Below are 25,125 nucleotides of genomic sequence, written 5' to 3'. Positions count from 1 at the left end.
GTCAGTTAAAGTCGTCAAAACCGGTGACTCGGTTTCAATATCAAAACTTGGTTTTGAAATTTAAATTTAAAACAAAACAGGTAAATTAAAAGATAATTTATATTATTTTTAATCGAACAAAACCGTACTACTTTTTAATCAAAACCGCAATACTTTTTTTTTATAAAATCAGCACTTGTCCAGCAAACCATATGAACCGCAGTTGTACCATACTGCAGTGTAATTCCGCACCGTTTATATTATCAAAACCGCGGTTACCATTGAGACTCAATGTATAGCCTAGTTGTGAACATATATTTATGTGAACTGGGAGTTGTTTTGGTCAATGATAACAATGAATTAATAATGTAGATGATGGATGTAACATGTTTACAACCTATGCAAATTATGCTGGCCAAAACGAAACTGCCCTTTGGATGTCAACTTCCAAATGATGTTGTTTATCATGTTTTCAACTTTTATTATTGTAAAACGTTAGATTTCAGTTCTTAATTCTACATACTTCCCATCAATTTTCTTTCAATTGTCATATTAAAAGGAAATAGGTTTTTTTTTTAAATGTAAATTATATAATTGCTTACAAAGGAAACAGAAATTAGCAAAAATAAAATAAAAAATAGTAGAAAAGAAAGTACAAAAAAGAGAAAGAGAAGATGGCGTGGCGATGACTCAGTGGCTTGCATCTACTCCTCATCCTCCTCCTCTCTCTCTCTCTCTCTCTCTCTCTCCGATCAGGTTCCAGAGCTTCTCATGTTAGCTAATTTAGCTCTTGATTTCACTTTGTTCTTTTTAGGTTCAACTCCTTTTTGTTGCTTTTCATGGATCTGTTTCTTCGAACTTTAATTGTGATTTCAATTAATAATCCTAATTGCAGAAACTCAACACGGAAGAAGAAGATTAGGAGATCTAATTGAGTAGAGGAGAGAGAATGTGTAGGCATAATTGTTGCGCGAAATCGTCACAAGAGGAGGAGGTGATTTCACCACCTGATGAGAATCTCTTGATCTACTGTAAACCTGTTCGTCTCTACAACATTCTTCGCATTCGCTCCCTTTTCAACGTAAATCAATCTCCTTCTCTAAATCATTCTTTTAGTGTGATTCTCTTAACTTGTTTCTTTGTTTGTGCAGCCATCGTTTCTTCCTAGATGCTTGAGTTACAAAATTCGAGCAAAGGGCAAAAGAAAGTTTGATTCTTTAATCCTTTTCTCGGGTCTAATTATGGAAACTCATGAATGGTTTCTTCTCGTTTTTTTTTTTGGTTTAGGTCCGGATCTGCTGGGATTGTAGTTTTTAATTATAAGGATTGTAATAACACATTGCAGAAAACTGAAGGTGTGTGTTTTATTAGTTTCTACTTCTTCCGTAATTCCATGTCTGTTTCCTTTTTTTATTTACTATTTTTTCATGCAGTTACGGAGAATTGTTCTTGTCCTTTTTGCTATATGACATGTGGTAGCTTCAAGGTGTGCGTTTCCATATGTTGTGTTTCTTGCTCTTGTTATCTGAGAAAAGGTGTTCGAGATTGAGCTTACAGTCCATTGTTCTTGTGTCTGCGCAGGGGCTGCAACTTCATTTGAATTCGTTTCATGACTTGTTTGAATTTGAGTTCATGGTATGTTTTTTTTTTTTTTATTCCAACTCTCTTGTTTTGCTATGAAATTCTAGTTACAGCAAAAAAAATTCCTATTGTAGCTTTCAGAAGATGATTACCAGACAGTTAATGTCTCTGTAAGACTTGATGCATTCGAATCAGAGGTCAGTTACTTTAAACTTGGTTAACTTGGGAGCTGGTAGAAATTGTAGTTGATATTCATTCCTTCTTTGTACCAGGAAGAAGTCAACCATCAAGAGAAATATGAGCTTATCTCTTTTTGGTAACTTTCAGAAGCCCTTAATAAGTTAAATGTATATACATTAATAGCAGCAACTCCTTGTCAGAACATCTCTATTAACCCCAACCAATAATGTTCTGCAGCTCGAAACCTCGTAAGCGTAGACAAAGAGGTGGTAGAAATAACGCCAGGCGACTAAACGTAACCTTTTTACCCATGGATTCACCTAGTTTAGCCAATGGCACAGATAATGGAACCTCCCTACTGAGTAATGGTAAACTCTCTTCTTCTCATGTGGTATACTGTGTCTTGATTATTCAGTTAATGTACTTGTCCTCTGATTCTTTTCAAAATATTTACCATGACTTATGTACATAAATGAATGGCATTCTACAGGAAACCATGGTTTAGGATATCCCGTGGCAACACAATTTGGGATGAACAATTCTTCACCAGCCATAGCTCAATGTTCGCTAGACTCGAATGCCAAAGCTGTGTTAGCAAGCGAAGCTGTGGTCTCGGCTGCTAAGTCAAGAAAGTTATCTGCTGAGCGATCAGAGGCTAGAAGGTTTGTTATGTTGTTCCAAATTGTTCTTCCTGATTATGAATAGGTGTTTACTCTACTTCCGTATTGACTCGAGAAATTTTTCTTCCAGCAACCTACTTCTTCAGAAACGCCAGTTCTATCATTCTCACAGAGTTCAGGTGATTCAATAAGCTCTTTTACATACTTAATAATGCTATGTCCATGTTGTTGTCACGGTTTTACTGTCACTAACCAAAAAAAAAACTGCATGGGTTTGTGTGATAAAGCCAATGTCACTTGAGCAAGTAATGTCTGATCGAGATAGCGAAGATGAAGTGGATGATGACGTTGCAGATCTGGAAGATCGCCAGGTATTACCATGATTTCTTTCTGCGTTCATTAATATATGGTATATTGATGTAACGTGGTAATGGATTATGAAATATTTTTGTAAAAGCTGCAGATGCTTGATGATTTCGTGGATGTGAACAAGAACGAAAAAAGATTCATGCATCTTTGGAACTCTTTTGTAAGAAAACAAAGGTAAACTACTTTTCTTACAAGTTTAATGCGACATTCATGCCAACTATAAGAATAATTGATCTGGTAATATCCACCAGTAGCATGTCTGAATGATGGAACATTTTGGAAAATTAATGAGTTTTTGGTTACAGGGTTGTGGCGGATGGTCATATACCATGGGCATGTGAAGCATTTTCCAAGTTTCACAAGGAAGAGTTGCTTCATTCCTCACCACTCTTCTGGTAAATTCATCTCGTAAATATACACAATAACAAGTATTTGTGTTTGATTGTGGGATAAACCATAAACATGAGCAGGTGCTGGAGATTATTTATGATAAAACTATGGAACATTGGACTTGTAGACTCGGCCACCATCAACAACTGCAATATCATCCTCGAGAATTGTGATAGTAACTCAGACAACAAGAACAAGAACAAGAACAAGAGTGCGGACGTTGGCATCGACATTAACAGTAACGCCATGGATGTTGACGACGATGTCAATAACAGCAAAGCCAAGTGATAGGAAGATTTTCCTGACTTAAAGAACCCGGCTGCAACCTTCATCTGTTTTATTAGTCTGCAAACCGATTTCATTTTCTTTTGTTATCAACCGACTCCAATCTATTAAGTTTAAGTTTAGTAGGAAGAATGATAATTCGGATAGGTAATTTTTTTGCCAGTTGAGCATGCTCATCGCAAACTACAGTTAAAAAATAGATTCTGCTAAATTTTATCAGTAATAATTTAAAACTAAAATATGGGAGATTTTTCCAGATAAATAAGAGATATAACTAATTGTTTCTTTTTATTTTATTTATATCAAATGACCATTATATTGTTCAAATTTGAATTGGTTCGGGAAACCAAACTGTAGTCGGTTCCGGTCTATTCAGGTTTCGGGTTTTTGGGATTAAATTTTTTAGCTTCATTTGAGTATTTACAAATTTCGGTTCGGGTTTGGATCTTTGCGGATTCAGATAACCCGTTTAAATTATTTACAAAAATTTAAAATTTAGTATATACTTTAAATCTTTCAAATTCTAAAAATAAATAATATATTACGTATAAATTTGAATAATGTATGGTAAAATACCTAAACTTAATATATAAACTGGTTTTACTTGAATATATGGATAGAAAATCAATAGATATTTCAAGAATTTTTAGTGTTTTGAGTATTGTTTAGTTATTTTAGATAATTACTTTTGACTATTTGTACATATTTTCAAGTATTTTTACCAATTTCAAAATATCCTATATATTTTAGATTTTTTAATATATAAAATCTAAAACTAATTAATACATCTAGGTATATAAATTTGTTTTGGATACATACGGATATCTGAAATATTTTGGTTCGGATTCGATTTTAGTTCTCTATATACCAAAATTTTGAACTAGTTTGGATATTTAACCAATTTTGGTTTAGATTTAATATTATTTTTTTGGATCGGTTCGGTTTGGTTCTTCGGATTCAGATTTTTTTGTTGGACCCTAGATGGGTCAGTCTTCTTCGGTCATGTATACTCTGTCGTTTTTTTGGTTAACAACCTAATTTATTATTGTTTGCTTAAATATCTATTGTTCTATCTTACAACATATATTTACTATTTGATTCAGAATTTTTTTATTCATAAATTTGTTCACTTAGTTAAAAATACAAAAAGTTAAATCCAACCGAACTCAACACAAAATACCTGAAAATCTGAAATACTCAAACCGAACCCGAATGTGTATTTAAATGTGTATTCGAACTATCACACATGTTCTATTGGAGCACCAACACATCTGCTGTTATGTAGACCTGGGCGCAAACCGGATACTTGGTCTTTTTACTCTACTCGCTACTTTACCTTGCCTTGTACGAGTATTAGAATTTTTGCCTTGTACTTGTACTTAATCCGATCAAGTACTTAATAATCAAGTACTTGCCTATATTTTTAATACTTGCAAATTACTTGACAATACTTGATACTTGTTTATTTAGGCTTAAAACTTTAAAACTAAATGTACCAAAATTGATAAGTACAACTAAACATGGAATAAATACTTTTACTTTTCCATATATGTGTTACTTTATTCAATCAATTCAAGTAATTTGACGTAGTGTGTGTACATAACCCATTCAAAATAAGTATTTATAATATAAAATACCTAAAAAATAATATTTTTAATTTTATTACAGTGTCAGAAGTAAAACAAGTATTTTAATAGGTCATATATATTTTTAGAACCAAAAACAAGTAATAAAACAAGTAATGGGTCGAGTATTAAAAAAAAACCCGTAATACTTGATACTTGATTTGTACTTGCAAGTAGTAAGATTTGCGGACTTGCTACTTGACTTACAACGTCAAGTACTTGCATTTTGAAGCCGAGTACGAGTCAAGTAGCAAGTATTGACCGAGTATCAAGTATTAATGCCCAGCACTTAGTGTCATGTGCTTCCAGATAATTTATATTAATCGTGTACCAAAAAAAATTAATCTTTATACGCTATAGATATTGGGAAAGGTGTGTTAATCAATTTTGGTTTGTGAGCAAAGGGCCCATTGATATTAAAAGGCCCAGTATCATATTTTTTGGTTTTCCGCTTCTCAGGAAAGAAGCGCGGGAAATCATAAAAATTCGAAAAAGTAAAATACGCTGCAGAATCCTGAGTGAGGAAGAAAAGCAAAGAGAGCAAGAGACGTCGTAATCTAATGGAAGAAGTTCACTCAGCGGCGGTGAGAAATTCATTTCTATCCCCTTTTTTTTTGTTTTGTTCCTGAATTTCTGGGGAATTAGCTGAGAAATCGAGCTTTGTTTGTGTGTGGCAGGAACCTATTGGATACTCCGATTCTCCATTTACCATATCCCGTGAGTTATTTGAATTGAATGCTGGGAATTCTTCTAATTGCAATTTTCAAGTCTTGTTGTTGACATTTTTTTTTAATTTAATTTACGTCTAACAGAGCCGCCAGATATTACGAATTGGTTTTCAAGTTACGTCTATGAATCTCTTGCACTGACTTCTTCAGGCAAGGACGACGGTGAAAGCGAACCGAACAGGTTTTCTGTTAGAGAGGAAGATAAATACATTCTTGGTGCGGACAAAGATCATAAACCTATGAACAAGAATGTGGGTCAGGTTACAATTGATTCACTCTTCTTGGGTGGTTCTTTGATTTGTTATAACCATTTTTAAAATTCATTTTTTTTTTTAAATTTTTGTGGCAGATTCAAGAGACAAATCTCTATGAGTCACCACTCCCTTCTGGTATATACTCCTTTTGATTGTTAAACTTATGGTTGAACGTGGAAAGTCTCTAGCTTTTTTTTTTATGGGTTATGTTTGTAACTTTTTATGTGTGCTTCTCAGAACCTCCTGATATAGGCAATTGGTTTTCTAGTTATGCTTATGAATCACCGCCCGTCCTGGATACAAATGATGCTCTTTACTTTTCGGTTGGTGGAGAAGATAGTGAATGTGTACAGGAGACGCAAGCAGAAGAAGAAGAAGAAGAAGAAGAAGAAGAAGAAGAAGAGACTAACGACATTGAAGGAAAAGATGATGTTTGTCCTAGTTTGTTTGAGCAACAACTCGTCTCTTCTTCTGCAAAGGTACATAATTTTCTACTTCCTATGCCTTAGTGTTAGATTATCTTATATGAATCTTTGTTTCTCTTAGCTCTCTGATGCTTCTTGCTACTAATTAGGTTACAGATTTCTCTCAGTCTCAGCATCTTCTTTCAGGTTGGTAAAAAACTAGTTTTATTTGGTACATAAGTCATTACTGTTTCTGCTTTCTTAACATGTGTTATAGTTTAAGAACGCCAGAGTTTAATCTTCTTCTTTCTTTTATCAGAGCCTCCTGATGTTGGAAACTGGTTTTCAAGCTATGAGTATCAATCTCCTCACCTTTCAGACACTCATGAACTTGAATTTTGTTCTTCTGAGAAAGATGATCAACTAATTGTTGAGGAGAGTGACACTGAGGGAGAAAATAGTTCTGGTATTTTCCGAAAAACTAAGAGCAAGCAAGAGACTATTGCTCCTGGCTGGTTAAAATCAAATGACTGCACGGTAAGCTATCTTCTTGAACCTTGTAGTTCAAAGAAAGAGACTTGTGGGGGATCACTTTGAAAATCCATTTGTCATTGACACTTTCTCAATTTTGTACATGTTAGGAGGCCAAGGAGGTCTCTGCAGATGATGAATATTCAAACCAAGAAAGGGAAAAGAAGTCAACGGTTATATTGTTCAATGCTTCAACCAAAAAAGTGGACAAAGATTCAAGCTTCAAGCAAGAACCATTGTTCAGTGAAACGAAAGAAGAAGCAAACTTTATCCCCAAAGGCTACAACCCAAAACCACAATCATTAGCTTATTTAGAGGAGCTGAGACCAAAACATATCCAAGAAACCATTTCCAACAGGCAAATGTCTCCAAGAAAAGCTGCTCAAAAGGCTCGTCCAGAAGAAAATATGGAGTCAGTAAACCAAGAATCAGATGACAAGGAAAATGTTGACGGAAAAAGCACTGAAACTGGATTTATAACTATGAAGAAGGCAAGATTTAGAGAATCAAGAGACCAAAGTTCCATGAAGAAACCAATCAGAGGAGTTCTGGGGGAGTGCTTGAGAAGTAAAGAGCTAAAGAAGATGGCCACAGAAGAAGATGAAGAAAGAAAGAAGAAGAGAAGAGTTTTGGGTGGAATGTGGAATCATCAGCTTTCTGGGGGAGAGGAGACTGCAGGAAAATGGAGTTGCCCTCAGAAAAAGAAAGGGAAATCAGGACCGCCATTGAAACAGCTTCGACTTGATGCGTGGATGCATAAAGTCTGAGTCTTTGAGGAGGAGGCTTCACCAACAAACAATGTACTATAACACTACTAGATGATAATCTGCTAATTTTTATAATAATGTTTGTTCATTAGATAGTTTTAACATTTTGTAATACTACAATCTTTATTGATCATAAAATGACGAATACAAATGTTGGTCTCTTAAATATATCATCGTTGTTGAAGAGTTAATGTATTACAGCCCATTTTAATGATTTTTAAGACTTCATATGCACAAAAAAAAATTAAGTTTTGGGGTTGACACAAATCACCAAAACCAAATAAGCAACATCGATTGTATAATGATGAAAGGGGATTAGATTTTCTGCTCTCGATTTGTTTACTACTGACTTACCATAAGTGATTTCATTTTCTATCTCTATAAAATTGTGCTTTCGTTCTTGTTTCTGTTTCATTGATATGAATTTTTTTTTTTTAACTTCTTCTATGAATTCGATGAATTACATAAGTGTCAATTTAAAAAGATGGGTGTTTCTAAAAATTAGTTCCACTCCAGATAAAAAATTGTATGCATAAAGTATATACATTAGAGTAAGCACATAGATCAAAAGCAATACATTTTGTAATTTACAATCATGTGTTTGGTAAATAAATCAAACAATCATTTTATTTATTTTATATGGTATAAATTAAACTTTAGTGATATTGACATAGATACATAGTATATTTTAATATAAATATTTATTATTGACACTTCCTACTCATATAATTTTTCTAACATTTGTATATTTTCTGTAACAAAAATTTAAACCGTTAATCACAAAACTTTTAGTGTGAGATTTTTCAATCCAAATTTCAAAATTAAAATATTAAGATCTCAATAATTTTTCACTGAAAAATTTTGAAATTAACATATTTATATATTTTTATACAGTATATAATTTATTTCAAATGATATTAATATATATAATATGAATATCTACTAATAAGATTTATACGATTTATTAGGGTGGACATTTTATCCGATACCCAAACCCGTATTAAATCCGATCCGAAAATCCAAACTGAAGCAGAAAAATATCCGAACAGTTATTGAATTTGGAGACATTGGATATCCGAACCCAAACAGGTAATATCCGAAACCAAACGGGTAATATCCGAACCCGAATGCATACCCGAAGATAACCAAACATCAGTATACTTAACCCTATATTTCTAGTTTACTTCTCTTATTTTATTCAAAATATTTATATTAATGATGCGCATTGCTCAAAATTAGGCAATATACATATAATTACGGGTAAAATCATTTGCTACTCATTGGAAATACATTTCAAGCTCTTGTTTCTTGCATTAACAAAAATTGCATCTAAAATTTCAAAACAACAACTAAATTAGTGTCTTTCTATTTTAAAAGTTTTATCTCCAAACCTATTAATAGTTTAATTTTTAAAAAATTAATAAACCAGTTAAGTTAAAAGTATATTTTAAATAAAAAAACTTAAACAATGAATAATTTATTTATTTTTTCTTCAAAATTTAAATATCCAATCCCGACACAAAATATCTGAACCCGAACATAAAATACCCGAACCCGACCCGAAATGTAAAAATACCCGAATGGTTTCTATACTTTTTTACTGATTTATCTGTAAATCCTAAATACCCGATACGAACCTGAACATGTATCCGAACGCCCACTCCTACGATATATGATCATTTGTATCTTGTTTGACCAAAAAATGTTAAACTATTGATCGCAAAATTTTTAATGTGGGACTTTTATCATTTCTAGTCATTTATAGTTTTTTAATTCAAAATATAACATATAAGAAAAAATATAAATTTTTTTTATTATATGCTTAATGCAATTTTTTAATTTATTTTAATAATATAAAATTAAACAAAAAAAGAGAGGATACAAAAATTATTATCAAATATGTATTATTCATAATTATTAATTGTCGTATATATATTATTCATATTAGGTAATTCAATAGTTTTTATTTTAAAAAAAAAATTTTCTTTTGTACACGACTAATTAATTTGATAGTTAGTTTAATAAAAAACATAATATATGTTTACATGAACTAACTTATTTTCTAAGAATTCCAAGAGTCATACTCATGACACGTGATTACAAAAACATGTTGTAATACTCATGACACGTGATTACAAAAACATGTTGTAATGCTCAATGATTAATATACATGAGATTGTTTCCCTCTCTTTATATGTTCTTACCTGGTAATAACAAAAACTTGGTAGATAACACAAACCGGATCAGACCGGATTCAATTTTAGTTAGATTACACAATATAAAGAGAACCGGAAACCCAAAAAGAAAGATTGAGAATCAGATCGAAGTACATGTTTGTTTGGTTGGATAAGCATTGACCACTACGGACTGACAGAACCAGGAATGTAAAGTCTGTCATTTTCAATTTACCAGGAAAAAAGATTTCTACAAAATCAAAACTTTGGAGTAAGAGACGGTGAAGATGAGCTTTGTCAAGTATCTCCGCCGTGATAGTTTGCTCCAGTTAGCCGGAAAACGATCCCTTAGCCGAAGTTGCATGCTTCAGACCTGCCGGACTCTCATCATTGAAACCGCCCCGCCTGAATCTGTCAAGCTTAACCGTCTCTCTGGTTCCGATTCTGGTAAAATTTCCCTTATCGAATAGGTGTGTGTTTATTGGGTTCTATTGTTAGGGTTAGTTAATACCGTTGGATGTGTTATTTGCTTCTCTAGTTAAACCTTTTAGTCACCAATGAATCTTGTCTGAATTTGATATTGTCCTGAAAATCTGAGTCACGTTTTGTTTCTTATTTGTGTTTTTGGATGTCTGAGCATTGTTACTGTCGGATTAATGTCTGGTCTGGTGACCTTTTTGTGTTTGCACAAAAATATCCTAAAGGAAAGATGGCAAATGCAGTGCTTTATGTGAGTTTGTGAGTGATTTACAGGGATTGTCGAGGTCAATCTAGACAGGCCTGTGGCCAAAAATTCCATTAATAAAGAGATGCTGAAAGGTCTCCAGACCACATTTGAGACCATACATCAGGATAGTTCCGCTAGAGTTGTGATGATCACAAGTCTGGTTCCAGGAGTTTTCTGTGCAGGTGCAGATCTCAAGGTAGTTTTGCCCCACTCTCTCTCATTTCCGTCTGGAACGTTCGTATTCAATAGGGTTGGGTTGGTTACCCATGCTTGAAAAAAATTGTATGTTTTTTTCTTATTTATTTTTCATGTCAGGAACGTAGAACTATGAGTCCATCTGAGGTTCACACATATGTCAACTCCTTGCGCTACATGTTCTCCTTCATAGAGGTATTAATCCCTATTCAACAAACTCTTTTTCAAATCGACTACATTTGTAAACTTACTTTTACTTTATCAAGATATGGAAAATTTATTAGTCTTCAAACTTATAAAAGAGAAGAGGAATGTATAAATGGTTCTAGTGAGATGGAACTATTAGCTTCATGTGCTACTTTACTTCTCTGTAAATGCTCTAGGATTTGGCTCTCCTCATGCTATAGTGGCTTGTGTATTCTAGGCATTGAGTATCCCAACTATTGCTGCAATAGAAGGTGTGGCACTAGGAGGTGGACTCGAAATGGCTTTATCCTGTGATCTTCGAATCTGTGGTATTCTATTTTCACATGTCATCATTTTTCTTATTTAGAGTCTTTCTGCTATATTCTCCAATTCTTGTTAATGTTCTGAATATTTCAGGCGAAAATGCAGTATTTGGTTTGCCTGAAACAGGACTCGCTGTAATCCCTGGGTACATATACTATAAGCTCCATCCATGACTCCCCATTTTATCAATCTTCTGATGATTTCTTCTTTCTCTCGGCTTCTATTCAGTGCTGGTGGGACACAGAGACTCTCAAGGCTGGTTGGAAGATCAGTTTCAAAGGAATTTATATTCACAGGTCGAAAGATTGATGCAAGAGAAGCTGCAAAGAAAGGTCTGTGACTATTAAAGTTGAATTGTGAACTTGTTTTTTATGACATACATCCACCAAATAGAGGATGATTCTTAATACTCTCTTTTTTGTTGTTGTTGTCGTGTAGGGCTAGTTAACTTCTGTGTTGCGGCGGGTGAGGCTCATAAGAAAGCAATGGAAGTGGCTCAGCAGATAAATAATAAAGGTCCAATGGCGATAAAGATGGCGAAGAAAGCGATTGATGAAGGAATAGAGACGAATATGGCTTCAGGATTAGAGCTAGAGGAGATGTGTTATCAGAAGCTTCTAAACACTGAAGATCGTCTGGAAGGATTAGCTGCGTTTGCTGAGAAACGTAAGCCTCGTTACACTGGCAAGTGAAGCTCTTTTAGTTTCAATAACCGGGGGGAGATAACCATTGTATTGGATGTTAAGAACCGGGATGGTTTAGGATTATAATAATGTGTATGACACAGAAACCAAGTAAAAATAAACATTTGAATATCACTCGTTCTATTTGTGCATTCATTGGCTTAATAAAATTAAATTCGGATGCAATCATGCAAGTTAAAAGCAATGGTTATATACACTAGAGACTTTTTTCCGGGCTACGCCCGGTTTTTTGCATATTTTAAATAAATTTTGATGTATTTTTTTTGTTTGAGTATTTAAATGTAATATAATTTTCAATATATTAATTATGGAGTATTACAACATTTTTTGGTGACCATGTGTCATATATGAAAATTATTTTCAGAATTGTTAAAAAAAACAGGTTGATCTATCTACACATATATTATGTTTTTTTAAACTAACTATTAAATGAATTAGTAGAATACAATTCTTTCTTTAAACAAAAACTACAAAATTACCTAATATGATTAACATATATATCATAATTAATGATTATAAATAATAAATATTTAATAGCAATTTTTTATAATCTATTTATTTTGTTTTATTTATATAATTATATATATTAAATATGCAATAAAAAATTATATATTACATTAAATATATAATTAAAAATTATATTTTTTCTTATATGTTATATTTCAAATTTTCTAAAACGACTATAAATTATTAAAAATAGTTAAAAGTCTCACATAAAATTTATGATTATTGGTAACATTTTTTTAGTTCAGCTCATCGTTTTTTTAATGGGTCTTGAATGATTAACTAAATAGACCACATACACAGTAGAAAGTGTTTTGTTTTAAAAATTGTTGCATACTCAAAATAAATATGAACCATCATCGGTTTCGTTTAAAATTATGTTACAATAAAAAGTATAAGGTTGCGTAAAATTCCGAATCCAAATAACCGAACCAAATCCAATCCGAAAATTCTGGTATCTAAACCCGATCCGAATCGAAATATTTGAGGTATCAGAGTTTATTTGAACCAAATTTATATACTTAAATATATTAAATTATTTACAATTTTAATATCTAAAAGAATATACAAAATACATAAGTTGTTTTAAAATTGTGCAAAATACTTAAAAATATAAAAATAGTGAAAACTATATGTTTAAAATAGATAAACGTTACTCAAAATATCAAAAATACTGAAAATATCACTTGATTTTCTATACAAATATTTAAGCTAAACTAATTTTTATGTCAAGTCTAAATATTTTAACATACATTATTCAAATTTATATGCTATACATTATTTTTATTTTTAGATTTTTATAAATTTAAAGTATATATGAACTTTACTTTAAAAATAAAAATAAATGAGTTATTCTAACCTAAACCTAAACCGAACATGCAAAATTTTGAACTAAACCCGCAAAGATACGAACAGTACCTAACCGAACCAAATGATACTCGAATGCTATCCCTAATCAATCGTAAAAAAAGTGATTGATAACAAAATATGAATTGTTTATAATATTTAAATACAACATATTAAAAAAAAACATTATTCCGCACAAAGCATGGATTATCATCTTGTAATTATGTATTTGTTCATTTGCCTAAAACTCTAGTATGAAGGCTACAGAACATGAAATGGACTGTTGGGGAGAGGAAGACGGTTTTATTTCCTCGTTACGTTTTCTTTATCAAAAATGTTTTAATTTTTATAATTTAGAAATAGTTCACTAATAAACTAATATGAATAATGTTTAGTTTTTGAATTTTATTAGTTGAATTGATTATTAAGTAATTGAAAATTGTTTTTAGTTACATTGAAGTGATAAATTTTATTTTAAAATTTTTTGTACTTTATTTTCTTTTAATTTAAGTTTGTTTTCTTAATCTGAAAATACTTGTGTTTGTTAATTTGTTGTCTTTAACACTTTGAGTATTTAAGATTAGTTAATTTTTCTTTGTTGTATATTTTTATATATTCATCTAACGGTATTGGGTAAGGGTGGATGTTTGGCTATCCGTTCGGGTTCGGATCAGATATTTTGAATTTTTGAGTATTTCGGTATAGAAATATAAAATCCGTTCGGTTATTTTTAATCTTCGGATCTGGTTTGGGTTTTTTAGTTCGGATTCTGTTATTTTGGATCGGGTTTGGATATTTAGATTTTTTAAAAGAAAATATTCATTGCTCAAGGTTTTTAGTATTTAAAAATATACCTTTAACTAAACTGAGTTTTCTAAAAGTTTAATAGAATAACTGATTAATAATTTTGAAGATAATTTTCTTTTAAAAAGACACTAATTTGTTTATTATAATTAAAATTTTGGATACAATTTTTGTTAATGCACAAAACAAAGCTTGACATGTTTTTTAAGTGAATAACAATCCATAATTATATATATTATCTGATATAAACTTATATGTAGCATTAATACAATTATTTTGAATAAAATAAAAGAAATAAACTAAAAAATATAAGATCAAGTATACATATCTTTGATAATCTTTGGATATCCATTCGGGTTCTGATATTATCTGTTTGGGTTTAGGTATCTAATCTCTCCTAACTCAATATCCACTCGGGTATTTTATTACTTCAATTTGGATTCCGGTTCGAGTTTTTGGATCGAATTCGAATGCGGTTTTGGATATCGGATAAAGTACCCAACCTTAGTATTGGGGAAGGTAAATATGATTTCACATATTAGTTCAAACTCGAGTTTTTCATTTTTAATGTTAATAGACTATGAATTTCTATGGGATATGTAAGTTACAATTATTTAACAGGATATTAATGATTGATATAATATCTTTGTGATTCCATCATCCTTAATTAACCAGCGGTTGAGGCGACCAGTGAAAGTCTAGAGCACCATCTCGTGTATGTGCCAATGACTTCGTTCATTACTTGTAAACGTTCATTACTTGTAAACGTCCTCTTCCCTCTAATGCAGAGGTGAACACAACAGGGATTCCTGTAATCTGTAACCAAAACATTATGTTTCTCATCGCTCAAGAACCTCAAGAGTTCACAAAAGATCGGTTTCTTTCTTTCAATTATTACTAAGGAGTAATGACAGATCAGATAACCTGTGGAATAACTGCCTGAACTTCAATGGGAACAGCTTCTTTGATTTTCTTGTACATCTCAGAGTTTTGTTTCCCTCTTAGACAATCCATTTTGTTAACGATAACAACTAAACCACGTCCTTCTTCTACAGCCCGTCTAGCTATAACTACTTCTGAATGTGTCATACTGCGTTGAGATTTTATGATCTGGAACAAAAAAACATGTCATCGCTTTAGTTTTGCAACAGAAAGAAGGCAACTATGTTTGAATATGACAGAACCTCTTCAGCATTGAGAACTAAAGCGACAATATATGCACGCATCAGACTCTTTTTTGACTGCATGATACTTAAAGACGCTGGTCCTTTTTTTTTTTTTTTTTTTTATCTTTTGCTATAAGTTTAAGCTAATGGTTTTAAATCAGACATTAACTTAAACTTGGTTTCATCTATACGTCATCTCTATTAGTTTTTTTTTTTTTTTTGAGAAAGGGCTTTTGTCATCTCCATTAGTTGCAGAAATGTTTCCTTGAATTTGAAGTATAGAGTAAAAGGAAAAAGCTTGAGAGATAATAAATGTAGCCGACCAGTGAGTCCACAGCCCAATCAAATTGGTTCAAAAAATGATGTGCTGATGATAATTTTCGTTTACATATTTCAGTGATTGTTCATTTGTTTGACTAATCATCAGACTTAAAGCTGCGAAGGTAAAATAATGTCTTCATTTATTTAAATAATAAAATGATTAAGAACCATTATATCTCAGTCATGATGAATATAATGCCTGAGATATAACCGAACGGATATTGAGTTAGGAGAGATTGGATATTCAAACCTGAGCAGATAATATCCAAACCCGAATGGATATCCAAACATTTGTATACTTCATCCTATATTTTTAATTTAGTTCTCTTATTTAATTCAAAATATTTATATTAATGATGCACGCGGCTAAATATAAGATAATATATATATTATTGACACAACCATTTGCTAGTCAATCAAAATGCATTTCAAGATCTTGCTTCGTGTATTAACAAACGTTGCATCCAAAAACTCAAAACAATAACCAAATTAGTGTCTTTTTGTTTTTAAAATCGTATATCTAAACCTATTAATCGTTCAATCTATTAAAACTTAGAAAAACAGTTATATTAAAAATATATTTTAAAAATACAAAAAATTTTAAGCAATGGAGAATTTGTTTTTTCTTTCAAAATTTAAATATCCGAACCAAACCTAAAATAAACGAAACCCAAACTTTAAATATCTGAACCCGATCGGAATGTAAAATACCTGAACGGGTTCTATACCCATGTATCAAAATACCCAAAAACCTGAAATATCCGATCCAACCCCGAAAGAGTATCCGAACACCCACCCCTAATACCACTGTTATTGAAACTAGAAGCATAAATAAAAAGTTTGTTTATGGAGTAGTCTGACATTCATATATAACAGTCAGGGACGGCCCATCCTTATTAAAGGCTCTATTCAGAATAAAAATTTTGGGCCCTTTTCTTTAAAGGTAAACTAGATTTTGATTTGCACACCCGTACATCTATTTTCTTCAACTTTTCTATTGTCCAAAATTTATTTTATAAGATTGAATATATATATATATATATATATATATTAAAAACTTACCAATATTAAATAAGTGTTTAATATGTAGTTTTTAAACACACAATTTGATAAAAGAGATCAACAATAATTTTATTGTGTTTTCAACAGCAAGAATATTATACAATTTTATATATATTTGTCTTGTTATATTAAATTTCCAATAGAATCAATAATGTAAATGTGCGTAAAAATACATATTTATAATCAATTTTTATTTAACATAATAATTTTCCAATTGGTGATGTTAATTGATTATTTACACATGTTTTAAATATTTTTAATTCTTAGGAATAAATAGTTAGGTATTGGATTCTATTTTTAGACAAAATATTTCACATTAATTTAAAACATTTTTAATTTATAAAATCATTTACGATAAAATATTCAGCATTAATTTAAAACATTTTAGAGTATATCATATTTGGTTAGTTAAGATTATATATTATTATTTTGTAATAGAACATTTAATTTTCTACTATGAAGTAGTTTTATAAAAAGAATATTCGTGTTTCAAATATTCTATTAACGATTTTAATTGAAAACTTGACATTATTTTATATATCTGATATTATATATATGAAAAGAATCTCGTTGTTCATTTTTATTTTAGGTTTTATAATACTTAATTGTTTATCTTCTATATATGGTTAATCAAGAATATATATTATATACAAAATATTGATTTTTTTAAGTTAATTTGATAGCAATAAATTAGGGATGCCTTAATTTGGAATGTCCTTGATATTAGAAATATTTTGTGGAGTTAATTTTAACTTTTGGACATTTTTTATATTTTTTAATATGTAAAAGACAAAAGAAACTTAAAGATAAGTTCATTGAATGCATAAGTGGTATTGGAGTGTAAATAACTTGCAAAAATAAACGGTAATTTTATTTTGTACTCCTCTTTTAATATATTAGATGACCTGAATTTTTTTGGAAAAATTACCAAAACGGAATAAAAATTCAGCATGGTTGTCCCTTTGGTATAATACTATCATTAAGTTGTTCCTTTAGTATATTTTTTTTCATAATCCCAAAACTAACCCTTGATTAATCAAATTAATCAAATAAATACATTTTAAAAGTATTTAAATATTTAAAACGAATTAAAAATATATATTTATATATATAATTTTAAGTCAACATTTTAGAATACATTAATAAAAATTAATAAAAACTAATATATTTAACATTTTTATATTAATATAATTTTTTTGATATAAAAAATTGAATTCAAAATAATTATATAAATAAATACATTAATAAAAAGAAATGAATATATTAATAAAATTTTAACTAAAATAAAGAGCACACAAAAAAATAATATTTTTTTATAAACTGTACATTTAAATTTACAGATATTTTCAAAATATCGACTAAAAGTTTTGGTCGATATTCATTAATTTTTAGTGTATTTTATAAATTATTTAAATATATTAAAATTTTATTAAATATTTTAAATGTTTAATCATATTTTGATAAATAATTTTATAATTTAAACAGTCATAATAAGTAACACTTATATACTAATATTTTTACGATACTTATATGTTTTAATTCATTTATTACTTTTAATATATAATGTTAATGAAAAATAAAATATTCTCATGCATAGCATGGACAATAACATTTATATATTCCCCGTGATATATACAATTGAATTTCAAATAATTCTATAAATAAATATATTAATAAAATATAAACAATTATACATAAATAAATTTTACTTGATATATGTTTGTAAATATATAAAAAAACGTTGAATATATATATATATATATGTATATGTTTGTAAACATATCAAAAATCAAAAATATATGTTTGTAACATTTTAGACAAGCACATAGGTTATAAATATTTTTAGAATATTTTTGTGACCAAATATACACGTTTTAGGAAGTTGGAATATTTCAAATTTTTTTAGAATATTTTCTTAACTGAAATTTCCTAAATTTTTGCAAAAATCAGGTTTTCTTATACGTAAAAGGCCATTTCTACATTGCGTAGAACAAAGACAAAAATTATATTAGCAGATTCTACCTCATGTAGCCGTCAGAGTAATGTTTAAATTTCACATTCCGGGAGTTGTAAAATACGTAATAAAAGTAAAAGATGCATTCTACAGAAAAGTAGCTATTTTTACAATTAGTAAAATTCACTTTCTCTTTATTTAGAACTTTAAGTAAAAGTAGATTGTTCGTTCTAAAAAAAGTAGACGAATTTGTTTAATCTAGAATTCACTTTCTACTAACTCATTTTCCGTAGAAGATGAATTCTATTTTTAGTAGAACATAATTTTAAATTTTATTTTATCAAGTTTTTCAACCAAAAAGAAATATCAGTTTGTGTATATGGGTGTTTTATCAATTGTTTTCATTTTTTACAATTTTTTTGATTCATAAAAATATTTATTTCATTAACTTTAAATTTGGAAAAGGTAAAAGAGAGAAAAAGTGGACATAAATTTTTTTATACCAAAAAGACAACTATACTGAATTTTTGTTCGTTCTGGGAATTTTATCAAATTGTTTTTGGACCATTTTTCTTAAGCTTAAAAACCTCGAAAACATTAACATCTGGACCCTAGACGAGAGTTCTTACTTTGCCTATGCCGTAGCCCGGACCTGATAACAGTTAAACGTTCTATGTTGAAGCTTTAATACAAAAACATAAAAGAATAAAATAAATTCGTTTTTGCTGCTCCCGTTTTGAATTTTTAAACTTTATTATGTATAAAAGGGTATATATGCCTTATCGACAAGTTTGGTCTTCTTAATAAAAGAAATAAAACTGTTATTTATTTAGGGTCTTCCAAAGTTGTGAACTAAACTTAGTATATATTTTTACGCTGATTTATTATGATACTATAATTATAAGAAAGATTACATAGACGATTCGACAACCGACAATACTACCTGTCTTGTGAGGATCTATGCCTAACTGAATCACCTGAGCCGTTTTACGAAGACCTACGCCTGATTTATTTTAAATCGATTTGGTTAGTACTTATCAATACTATTAAAAGAGAAGGAGTTTTAATAAATCTACTTATGAAAGTTGTTTGGACCATTTACTTTTATTATATTTTGGTCTTCCCATATATATTATAACAACATGTGACCAACATTTAACCTTATATATGTATCCTGTTTTTACTCTAACCAGAAAATCGGTTTACATTATTTAAATTTGTACCATTTAAATCGATTACTAAAACATTATACCAAAACTATAAGCCACAACGATTTCTAAACATGTCACATTAATATCAAGATTATAAAACATTACACTTATGAAACTTATACGAATTACACTTCATCATGCGATTGCTCAACTTCTGTTTGTTAAAATCGAAAACCTTCTTGGATGGTCTCATGTTGTCCTTGCATGTCTTCTCTTCCTGAAAAAAAAACTCATATGTCGACACACTTCTTGAAATATCACTTATTAAAAAATCAAACATGAATGTATTAAAGACCTAAACCACCATAGTTCACACGATCATACCGCATTATTCATCACATATTATGTTATACATGATGTTATATTTACGGATTCATCACATATTATGTTATACAATAAATACGATTAACTTCAAATACATAAAAAATGGTACAATTTGAAAAAGAGTGTTTCTAATCACAAATTTAAACGATAAGGTTTGTTCCTATATCACAATTTTAAGATTTAAAATTTAAAATCGTAACAAAATATGTAAACAAGAACGAATATAGTGTGAATATGCTAACTAGATATATTCTTAGATTTGTTGTTAACAATATATACGATTATCAAACTAAAAAACACAAAATAATTAAATAACTTGGTCTACAAGTTTTTTTATTATGACAGAAATACATAATTTTCCTTATTTCTATCAAACAAAATATCTAATCAATTCTACTTATATTCTCTACCAAGATTTTTGGTAACCTACATTGATTACCAAATATTCTATCCGAGCTTCACTTAACCTGCATCGACTAGAAACCTGTCTTATTATAAATACTGACCATCTTGATACCCTTTTAACTTCAACTCTATCGAAACAAAAAAAAAACGCCAGAAAAAAGAAGCAAACAAACTATTCCAAAAACATGGTTAACTGACCATCTCGATTCAGATGTCCTTCTTGAAAGACGTCGAACCACACAAGACTGTTTGACGTGTACAAGTGAAAGTGAGTGGAGACAAAGGAATAAAATTGCTGGTGATTCACTGGAAGTAATCCTATCGAATGCACATGTAAGTGTGTTTTCCTCTTTATAGATTTGCGATTATAGATCTCTATGTTTATTTTTATTTTAAAGAAATACACTAACAGAAATATTTTCATTAATATTTTTTAAAGGGTACGAAAAAGCTATGCCTCATGCAAAAAGACTTACATGGATGAATTGGCTAGCACGGTTCTTTGCTTTCCTTCAAATACCCGATGATTCACTGATGCTTATCCCTCTTTACAAAATAAAAAATGGAAAAGTAGAACTTTCTTTAAGCGGTATGAAGAAGAAATAAGGGAGAGAAGATTTACCGGTTCAGATCTTATAGGAACCACTCGGCGGTGAACTCCTACGAAATAATGTATCGCCGTCGGAGATTTTTTTTAAACTTTCGATATAAACAGGAAGAAGTCTTTATCTCTTTGTTGTCGGCAGAGAGAATTTGATGACTGGGGTTGGGCCGGAACATAATTTAAACAAAATTAAATTTAGACCCATTTTAAATTTAAATTATGAAAAAGCCCAGAAACTTAGGACCATTAAATACATAAATAAACACTTATTTAAACTAACTTTTAATAATGAAACATATGTCTCAAATTGATAATTTTGTTTATATTTATAATATAGATACTATTAAACATAAAAAAAGAATATTTTTACTACTTTTTTTTTGAGAAACTAATATTTTTACTACTTGGGTTTATATTTGGGTAGTTTGGTAGTTGATATACATACAAGTAAATGTAACAAAAATATTTGCTGATAACAATATATCTACCTCATTTTCAAATTTCTATACTTATAAACACAAATTAATATTCAAATAGATTTCAAACAAATTCCACAAAAACACAAACACATGATCAAATTTCATATAAACCAATAGTGCCTATGCAAACCAGGTATATTTTTCATATAATCATCAAAATTATATGATTCAAAACCGGAATTTCATAATTATTAAAAATAAATCAAAAATTAATCCGTGCTTCCCAAGCGCGGGTCAAAATCTAGTATCGTTTTAAAACCAAAAAAGTATTGGTAAAATGTTTCCAGACAGGTGATGCGTAAGAAAAAGCTTTAGCGTTTACAGACCAAAAGAAGAAATTCCATCCATATTCTTCTTCCTAGGTCCAATATGCCTACGCGACCCACCTCTCCAATATTGTCTTAAATATTTTGTATTACCAACTAATTACGCCTTAATTATACACTTTACATTTAACAATTTCAGTAATCTGCTATCTTTATAGCTTTAGCCGACCAACCTTATCGGCTTGCGATGGTCGTACTTTTCTGTTTCATAATTTCTGTCATTTTCAGTAATTATATAATCGAAGATGGGTGTGTTTTATTTTATAAAAAGTTCTATAAGAATATCTCAACCACATTTTCTTAAGATTTTTAATACACAAAATTTTTTGTTATCCAATTTAATTTCCAACTAATTATTTTCTCATTTTAATATATAAAATTTCAATACCCAGATTTTGTTTATTTTAATTAAAATAGTAACAAATTTCAGACAAAATTTAAAATATCTCAGAAAATTCTAATTTTATTTCTGTTTGAGAAATAAGAGTAAATAAATTGTTTATAATCTTAGATTTTGTAATAAATTTTTTAATTTTTAAATAGTGAATTTAGTTTGTTTTCTGAAATAGGAAACAAACTTATTTATTTTCCTTCAAAATTAAAATTGAAAATTTTATCCCTAATTTATTTACCTTCTTTCTTAAATCTTAAAATAAAATTAGGTTTGAAATTTATAAATAAACAACGTTTGGGTATTAAAAGGGGCCCAGTTTTAAAATTTTGTGTATTAACAATATAATTAGTTGGGGCATTAGACTGGATAGCAAAAAAAATTGAGCATTAAAAAGCTTAATGAAATTTAGTTGGGGTATAAGCATTTAACAATATGGCAAATAGGAAAATGAAAAGAGAAAATGACTAGGGTAGCACTAAAAAAGTTTTTGTCATAAATATAGCCTCTAAAAATAAAAATAACCAAAATAGCACTTAATGTTTTATCAAAAGAGATAAATATACACTAATGGTAAATTAATTTAGACATTAGGGTTTAGAGTTAAAGGGTGGGGTTTAGGATTTAAGGGGTGGGGTTTAGGATTTAGGGTTTAGGGTTTAGGATTTAGGTTTTAGGGTTTAGAATTAGGGAGTAGGGTTTTGGGATAAGATTTCAAATTTTGAAAAATAAAAAAAATTTAAATTTTTCAATAGATAAAATGCTATTTTGATCATTTTAATTTTTGAAAATTATTTTTGTGACATAAACTTAGAAATGTGCTATTTTGAAGATTTGTCCAAATGAAAATTTAATTGACACATGAGATAACCTAGTACACAAATATAATTGAACATTTTCAGAGAAAAAAATGAATGTACACTAGGTGGTATTTACTCAAATATGTTAAATATGATGAACCTTCAAAAATGACCAAACTATATCAACGAAAGTAACTAACAAAATTAATATTTTCATCTTCAAAGATGTTAGGAAAGTTTTCAGGTAAAAAGATTTAGACAATTTTCAAATCGTTTCTATATTTCTGTCTAAAATACAAAGATTATATATAATAACATAGAATGAAGTAAATCAACTTCTATAATATAATTTATTTAGGGCAATTCTTCTAAATAGACAATTTTCAAGTTTTGATCACAAAAATAGATCACAAGGAGAAAAATGACAAAAATGTTTCATTTAATAGGTAAAAAGACCCTAATACCCTAGATATATTAAAAAATAAAAAAAATAAAAAAATAAATTTTTTTTTAATAGTTTTAGATTATATCTTTTTAAATTCGAAATTTTGTTATAATTTTTTTAAAAAAAATATTTTTTTCAAAAAATTTTTGTATTTTTTTTCAAATTTTCTTTTTGTAATTCGAAAATACTTTTTGAAACTATTTTTTTAATTTTTATTTTAAAATTTTTAATATTTATTTTTTATTTTATAAAATTTTAAATCTCAATCCCAAATTCCCACTTCTTAACTCTAAACCGTAAGGTTTGGATTAGTTAACTCTAGGGGTATAAATGTATATTTACCTCTTTAATGAAACATTTTGGTCATTTTGATCATTAGAGTCTATATTTGTGACATAAAATTTTTTAGTGCTATTCTAGGGTAACCCATTTATTTATTTTAGAAGAAAATATAAAAAAATGTAGAGATGGGTTAGATTAGTTCTTACTAATAAGGTCGACTAGTTGATATTCACTTTGTACATGTAGAAGTCTTCTAAAAAACACAAGTGATGCACTCAACAGTAGGCATGGGCATTCGGGTCTTCGGGTCAGGTTCGGATCGGGTCGTTGTGGGTCCAGATCCTTTGGATCTAAGAGTTTAAGACTTGATAGGGTAATTTGAAATTCTCGGGTCGGGGTCGGTTCGGATCTTCTCGGATCCGGGTCGGGTCTTAGATAGTTGGACCAAATAGGGTAATTAGAGTTTGTCGATTCGGATTCGGCTCGGTTACAGATCGAGTTCGGTTCGGGTCATGTCGGGTCCAAAAAAAAAACCTAAAACACACAGAAAATATCTGAAAATATTTAAATACTCGAAAAATATGAGAAATTTTATTTTAAATCTGATCCAAAAACATGAAATATATCTGAAGTTTTATCTGATTATCCGAATTATATTTTTGAAAATCAAATTTTTTATCCGAAACCCAAAACCATACCCAAAAACTAAAATTTGAAACTTAAAAAATACCCATAATACCAAAAATAAAATGAAACACCCATATATACTTAATATATACTAGAAGTTTGGGGTTTTCGAGTACCCCCAACTTGAATCAAACGCAAAAGTAACACAAAAAAACTAGTGAAATTACAAGTATCCCTTATGACAAAAAAAGACAGAATGTCTTTTACGAATATAACCCTTGGAAGTTTTCTGGAGGCTTTATAAGTCTTTTGGGAGGAAATCTTCTCATACCGTAGATCTTAGGTATACTTTATAAATTTTATTTAAAAATATTTTGATGGGGGAAAATTGAAAATATGGAAGTCTTCTGATAGAATCTTCTAAAACATATAAATTTTGTTTTCAAGCTTATCTTCTCAGAAGACTTAAATTTCAAGCGGAAAAATAAAATATAAACAGGAAATTTAAGAGGGAAATTAAAACTTAGGCGGGAAATTTAAGTGAAAATTAA

The 25,125-nt window shown here is 29.6% G+C and overlaps 3 protein-coding genes across 9 annotated transcripts; all 3 read left to right on the top strand.

Annotated features, from left to right (window-relative positions):
* Positions 1-624: 624 nt before the first annotated feature.
* LOC106307699 (polycomb group protein VERNALIZATION 2-like) lies at positions 625-3,577 on the top strand. Of its 4 annotated transcripts, none has more exons than XM_013744724.1 (15): positions 625-735; positions 875-1,060; positions 1,131-1,186; positions 1,267-1,334; positions 1,413-1,465; positions 1,561-1,614; positions 1,695-1,757; positions 1,833-1,876; positions 1,978-2,108; positions 2,231-2,402; positions 2,491-2,539; positions 2,648-2,731; positions 2,818-2,903; positions 3,035-3,124; positions 3,200-3,566. In XM_013744724.1, exons 2-15 carry the CDS (start codon positions 929-931, stop codon positions 3,405-3,407), a joined length of 1,290 nt encoding a protein of 429 aa, XP_013600178.1. In that variant the 5' UTR covers positions 625-735; positions 875-928; the 3' UTR covers positions 3,408-3,566. The 4 variants fall into 4 exon arrangements, with proteins under 4 accessions (XP_013600178.1, XP_013600177.1, XP_013600180.1 ...); XM_013744723.1 differs by having other exon boundaries at positions 666-793; XM_013744726.1 differs by lacking the exon at positions 625-735 and adding an exon at positions 736-793 and having other exon boundaries at positions 2,824-2,903; positions 3,200-3,577.
* A 1,954-nt stretch (positions 3,578-5,531) lies between these two features.
* LOC106310407 (DNA ligase 1) lies at positions 5,532-7,771 on the top strand. 4 transcript variants are annotated; one of them, XM_013747640.1, is made up of 8 exons: positions 5,532-5,613; positions 5,707-5,746; positions 5,842-6,008; positions 6,107-6,146; positions 6,249-6,490; positions 6,586-6,622; positions 6,735-6,952; positions 7,057-7,771. In XM_013747640.1, the coding sequence occupies exons 1-8, from the start codon at positions 5,590-5,592 to the stop codon at positions 7,711-7,713; spliced, it is 1,425 nt and encodes a 474-aa protein (XP_013603094.1). In that variant the 5' UTR covers positions 5,532-5,589; the 3' UTR covers positions 7,714-7,771. The 4 variants fall into 4 exon arrangements, with proteins under 4 accessions (XP_013603094.1, XP_013603093.1, XP_013603095.1 ...); XM_013747639.1 differs by having other exon boundaries at positions 5,842-6,017; XM_013747641.1 differs by having other exon boundaries at positions 5,551-5,613; positions 5,908-6,017.
* Positions 7,772-10,026: 2,255 nt separating this feature from the next.
* LOC106307813 (putative enoyl-CoA hydratase/isomerase YngF) lies at positions 10,027-12,154 on the top strand. Its single transcript, XM_013744876.1, has 7 exons — positions 10,027-10,334; positions 10,641-10,810; positions 10,930-11,004; positions 11,234-11,324; positions 11,413-11,464; positions 11,548-11,651; positions 11,758-12,154. Exons 1-7 carry the CDS (start codon positions 10,175-10,177, stop codon positions 12,009-12,011), a joined length of 906 nt encoding a protein of 301 aa, XP_013600330.1. The 5' UTR covers positions 10,027-10,174; the 3' UTR covers positions 12,012-12,154.
* The last annotated feature ends 12,971 nt before the right edge of the window (positions 12,155-25,125 follow it).

Source organism: Brassica oleracea, chromosome C8 (assembly GCF_000695525.1).
Source record: "Brassica oleracea var. oleracea cultivar TO1000 chromosome C8, BOL, whole genome shotgun sequence".
Lineage (NCBI taxonomy): Eukaryota > Viridiplantae > Streptophyta > Magnoliopsida > Brassicales > Brassicaceae > Brassica > Brassica oleracea.
Note: the sequence above shows the minus strand (reverse complement) of the source record. Positions and strands in the feature narration are given on the sequence as shown.